At 46.1% G+C, this 6,000-nt stretch overlaps 1 protein-coding gene across 3 annotated transcripts in view; it reads left to right on the top strand.

The window, feature by feature from the left end:
* Positions 1 to 3,318: 3,318 nt before the first annotated feature.
* SH3TC2 (SH3 domain and tetratricopeptide repeats 2) overlaps positions 3,319 to 6,000 on the top strand; it is a 71,639-nt gene continuing 68,957 nt past the window's right edge. For all 3 annotated transcript variants that reach the window (XM_069102332.1, XM_069102333.1, XM_069102331.1), the window contains exon 1: positions 3,319 to 3,527. In XM_069102332.1, the coding sequence (XP_068958433.1) occupies positions 3,476 to 3,527 (52 nt within the window). In that variant the 5' untranslated portion in view covers positions 3,319 to 3,475. The remainder of the gene's footprint in view (positions 3,528 to 6,000) is intronic.

The raw sequence follows: 6,000 nt of genomic DNA, 5'->3' as shown, positions 1-6,000 counted from the left end.
TGTTCTGTGAGGTTTGGATTCAGTCAAAGGGTTGCACTTGAGGACCTTGAGGGCCACATGTGGCCTCAAGGTCTCTGGTTCCCTACTCCTGGGTCAGGCCCTTCAAGGTGTTTGACCCTGCCATGCGAAGCCCCCACTATCCCACTCTAGTTACAACTCTGTTAGTATCTGTACTCTCTATTACACAAGGTTGTTTAGAGGAAAGCACTTTCTAAACTGTAAAGTAAAACAGAAATGTGAGCTGGTCATGTTCATTATTATTAACTTCAATCTCTCCATGAGATTGGGCCCTTGAAAAACTGAGCTCTCCTAAAAGCTACACAAGGGGGAGCATAAATTCCTTTTCCTCTGTGTATGTGAGGGAGTGTCAGGGCCAAGCCTTCTTAGGGTACTTGGTGAGCACTCACCCTCCTTCACACACACACACACACACACACACACACACACACACACACACACACACACACATTCTTTTCTTGTATCTTTTGTATGAGAAAATGCCTTCCTAAACAGCCACACCAGGGAACAAAATTGCAACAGCAGCCACCTGATTTCGGGTGGGGGTGGCAAAGGGCCAAGCTTGGGTGCAAAAACCAGCCATGGCACTAATTGTGTGACCTTAAGGAGGTCTTTCCCCCTCTCTTGGCCCGTTTCCTTGTCTGTCAAATGAGCAAGTTGGACTAGAATCAAGGATTCTTCACCTGGGAACGGTGAACTTAAAAAAAACAACCACAACTGCTCTATGTTAACTCTATTTCAACATAATTTGTTTCCTCGGTAATATTGTGTATTTTTTTATGCACATAAAGAGATTATGCTGAGATCAGTCGTTAGTTCTCAGCAGACAGTGAGGGGGTCCAGGCCACATCAAACATTAGGAATCCCTAGGGGAGGGGATCTCTAAGGACTCTCCTTCCTCTCAGACCTGTGCTTTCAAGATCCCGGTGATTCTAATGATCTGTTTCCATGATTTCCTCAGGTAGGAAGCACATGGCTCCTGTTTTGCTGTGGGAGCCAAGATATGGGGAAATGATGTTTTGGAAAAGGTGGGGAGGGCCCCTGGATGAGATCAGCGCAGGCAGCCTTTGTGACCCCTGCTCTGGTAAGTGCCCTGCCCTTCCCTTTCCTGGCTGGGACTGCGCTTGGCTCTGCAGCCGTCCTTGGCAAGCTTGAGTTTTGAGTGAAAGTCACTGCAAGCAAAGGTTTGGAATAAAGCATAGCTCAAGGCACAAGTCTGCTGTGCTGTACCTTCAGTTTCGTGGTCAGGTTACAGCACGAGGAAAGAGCATTAGATCCAGTCACTTCTCTCTAAGCCTCAGTTTCCTCCTCTTTAAAATGGGGACAACTCATTCCTTGAGTCCCTAGAGGCAGCTAGCTGGCATAATGACAAGAGGGCCGGGCCAGGAGTCAGTAAGGCCCGGGTTCAAACCCTGCCTCACACACTGACTAGCTGTGTGATGCTGCACAAGCCACTTGACCTCTCTCTGCCTGAGTTTTCTCAGCTGTAAAACAGGGATAATAATAGCACCTCCCTCTCAGTATTGTTGTGAGGATCCAGTGGGATATCTGTAGAGTGCCTAGTACAATATGCCTGGCACATTTTGGTTGTTGTGATACTTCAATAACAGACAAAACAAGTCTCAGTAAAGATACAAAGAACTGAATAAATGGGAGCCGTTGAACTGAACCTAACTCAACAAACACGAACGAAGGACCTACTGTGCCCCAAGCTCTGTACTGGGCACTGGCCATGCAAGGTAAAAAACAAATACAACAAAGAGCCTATTTCCTGCCCTGGAAAAGCTTTCTTTCATGACTAGGAAGAGGCAGGCAGGGGGAGCCCTAGACTGGATTCTAATAGCGGAGATGCAGATTTACTTACTGCCCAGCATCACCGCCACAGACACGGCGGACAGCTCATTCTCCCCATATCATGCTGTGCACTTCCCTACCTCTGCCCTCTGTCATGATTGTTCCACTGCATGCTGTGCTCCCCCAACCCCTGCCTGCCCGCTCCACCTCCACCTCTAGTCCTCTGCTGGTGGAAACCCTGCTCATCAGCTTAAATGCCACCACGAGGGAACTTCCTTGAAGTCTTTCAAATATGTCTAAGATACACACTCATGTTTGCGGAAGGTATTAATCAATCATTAGCTGTGTGACCTTGTGCCAGCTGCCAGGCTTTCCTGGCCTTGGTTTCCTTCTGTGTAAAATGAGGGAGTCTGACCCATCAGCTCTAAGTACACTATTAACCTTGGCATTCTATGCTCCATATTCTAAGATATAGAATATAGAAACAGATAAGAGATAGCTCCAACAGTGTATAGTGGGAATGGCCTGGAATTAAGAGATTAGTACAATCACATCCCTCCTCTGGCATTTCCCAGCTATATGACCATGAATGACCAAATCACTTAATCTCAGAGTTTAGTTTTCTCATCTATAAAAAGGAATTAAAGATGCCCATAGTTCTTCCCTCACAGGGTGACTATAAGAAACAAATGAGATAATGTATAAAGAGTACTTTATATACTTTAAAGGACTTTATACATGTTAGTTTTAAGTATAACTCCCCTTCAGGTCCCAGAATGCTCATTTCTGTGACTTGGGGAAGGAATATAACCAGGTAGCTTATTTTGGTCCCAGGGGGGGAGTTGAGCTGTGCCCAAATCTTTCTCTTTTCTCTCCGCCCACCCCCTTGCCGCATGTTCCTGGGCCTGTTGTCACAGTACGAGTTAGGTGACAGGCATTTGGGAAGAGAGAGAGAGAGAGAGAGAGAGAGACAGAGAGACAGAGAGACAGAGAGACAGAGAGAGACAGAGAGACAGAGACAGAGAGAGAGACAGAGAGAGAAACACAGAGAGAGAGACACAGAGAGAGAAAGACAGACAGACAGCGAGAGACAGAGAGAGAGACAGAGAGAGGGAGGGAGGGAGGGAGAGGGAGAGAGAGACAGAGAGAGAGAGACAGAGAGAGAGAGAGAGATTAGGACTTGGGATCTCTTTCCAGGGAGCCATAAAAAACATTCCTTTAAAAAAATATCACTTAATTTAGGGAGTGAGAGTGGGAGGAAAAACAGTAGCAGGAAAGCAAGAATCTCTCCCTGGGACTCCCACTCAGGCCACCCCTACATGCAGCAAATATGCTTTCTCCCATCTCAGAATGTGAAGAATGTCCCACATCCTGATAGGCCAGAAAGTTCCCTCTAAAGTCAACTGGCCGATGGTGCAAGAGCTGTGGGGCTGCCCTGGGATTGCCGGCCTGGCCTGGTCCCTCCCGCCCTTCCCTCTAGCCTCCTCCCAGCTGTAGGCCGGACAATCAAAGGCTGCATTGTGCATTGAGCAGACCAGAGGCTCTCTGGTGCCTGGGAGGAGGAGGCCGGCTAGGAAGGCTCCCCCCTCTTCATCCTCCCCCAGGACTGCCCTGGTGTGTGTTCCCTGGGGCCCCGGGCCTGGTTCCGGATGATGGTGGACACATGGGCTGCTGTTTCGGTATTCCCCGGCTGAGGAGTGTGTATCGGGGCCCAGGTGAGTTCACTTTCATTACCCCTTCCCCAGGGTTTGCGGCCTGCAGCAGAGTAGATATGCTACCCCTTGGCCTACAGTGCTATATATCTCGAGAGGGGTCAGAGTCCTGTGGCACCAGGCCTCACTTGGCTGTGGTTTACAGGGACTAGATTCTCAACCACAAAGAAACAGTTCATGGACTCATCAGTTTTAGGATTGGAAGTGACTTTAAAGATCATGTAACCTCACATTTTTACAAATAAGGCAAAGAAGGCCCAGAGTGGCAAAGTAACTTGCCTAAGGTCACAAACTGCTTTATGGCAGAACTGAGATTAAGACCTAGGCCTATCACGCTTCCTTGTCTGGTGGTCTTCCCACCACGGTGAAAGTTGGGAAATTCAGAGCTTCTCTGGAGTGGCCTTCTCTCAGCGGGTGATGAGGGCTTTTCTTCTCCCAACGGTTCTGGGGGAATTGAATGAGGCAGGAGAGAGGAAGCTGAGTTTGGTGAATCTGCTTCTAGATTTGGACTCAGGAGCTCTGGGTTCGAGTATCGTCCCAGTCACTAACTCAGTGCTGCCGACTGCTCTCTCTGGTCTTCCCTACTCTGTCTTATGTTTCTCATCTGCAACAAAAAATGGTGGGGTGAAACAAAAAAATCTTAAGTAGGGCACTTAATTACTCTAATAATGATCTATGAACTCATAGTCAATGAACCCGGCTTCCAATCCTGCCTCAGCTAATGATTCTATCAACTCATTCTCTGAGCCTCAGGTTTTCATCTTGAGGCAGTTAGATGGTATAAGTGGATACCTGAACTTGGAGTCAAGAAGACCTGAGTTCAAATCCTACCTTAAACACTTACTATCTGTGTGACCTTGGGCAAGTCACTTAGCCTCCCTTTGCCTTAGTTTCCAATCTATAGAATGAGGATAAGAACAGCACCTACTTCACATGGTTGTTGTGAAGATCAAGTGAGGTGATATTTGTAAAGTGCTTATGGTGGTGCCTGGTACATAGTAGATGTTATATATAAAAAGGCTTATTCTCTTTTTCCCATCCATGTAAAATGGGGATAATCCTTACTCTGCCTTTCCTAACAATGGTGTTGAGAGTATCCAATAGCATGATCTATGGAAAGCACTTTGTAAACTGTAACATGTCATGTACATAGCATATGCAACCAGCTCACGCTTTAATTTTTTACATTTAATATTTTATTTTTCCCTAATAACATGTAAAAACAATTTTTAATATTTCTGTATTTTATTTTGAGCTGCAAATTTTCTCCCTCCTCGTGGCCCACCCCCCTTTTGAGAAGGCAAACAATTTAATATAGATCCTGCACGGAGCTTGCCTTTTTAAAGACCTTTACAATTTATTTACAAGATGCTCTGAGTGTGATCAGCTCCATGGTGCAGATGAGGGGAGTGAAGCTTGCTTGCATCAGGGAAGTATCTCACTTCAGGTCATGTAACTAGTCCATAGCAGAGCTAAAGACTCCAATCCAAGATCTCCTCCTTTGAACCCCACTGCTCATCCTGCCCCCCTCCTCCTCACTCCTGCCCCCAGGCCTCACTCAGCCTCAGATTAACCATGCATTGGACAAGTCTTTTAGCTTGATTTAGGCAAAAGCAGGAAAAACCTACAAGTTGTATTGAGTCTCTATTAAGTCAGATACCTGGAGTGCAGAGTGTTAGTCCTGATGGAACTTATATAATAATGGTAATAATAACAATAAGAAACAGTGTGATGTCTTGAATGGAGAGCTGATCTTGGAGGCAGAAAGACTTGAATTCAGGTCCTGTTTTTGTGACTGCGCAGGACACTTAACTTTTCCACGCTCTAGTCTGCTGTCTAGGACTATCAGTGGCAGACACAGTGCTGACCCTCACCAGTTAAAAGGCATTTCCTTACCTAGGACCTCCCTATACGTGACGCACAGTCCCTACACCTGATAGTAATTTTTTTTTTCCTTATTAGTCCTGTCTAACTCTTTGTGATCTCATTTGGGATTTTCTTGGCAAAAATACTGAAGTGTTTTGCCCTTTCCTTTGCCAGCTCATTTTGCAAATGAGAAACTGAGGCAAGCAGGGTTAAGTGACTTGCCCACGATCACACAGCTAGTGTCTGAAACTAGATTTGGACTCGAGAAGAGGAATCTTGACCAACTCCAGGCCCAGCACTTTACCCACTGCATCACCTAGCTCCCTCAGTAATAGCATTTTCTTACATTTATCTAGTGCTTTAAGGTTTGTAAAGTCTTTTGTGCATATTATATCATTTGATCACCATACCAAGCCTGCCTGTATCCTGGCTCTTGCTTTCCATCTGGAGCAGTTAGAATGTTCTATCCTGGTGTCCATGAAGCCCATGGCTCTTCCCTTTTCTGCCTCTATAGAACATTGGCTAATCATAGCTGACATGCATTCTGCACTTGAAAAAAATCAGTCCAGAGATGTGAGTTCAAGACCTACTTGCCTTTGTCATTGATTCA

Source organism: Petaurus breviceps, unplaced genomic scaffold (genome assembly GCF_028583685.1).
Source record: "Petaurus breviceps papuanus isolate PSGF00001 unplaced genomic scaffold, PetGlider_PUasm1.0 551, whole genome shotgun sequence".
Taxonomy (NCBI): Eukaryota; Metazoa; Chordata; class Mammalia; order Diprotodontia; family Petauridae; genus Petaurus; species Petaurus breviceps.
The sequence above is the reverse complement of the archived record's forward strand: the minus strand, read 5'-3'. Positions and strand labels throughout refer to the sequence as shown.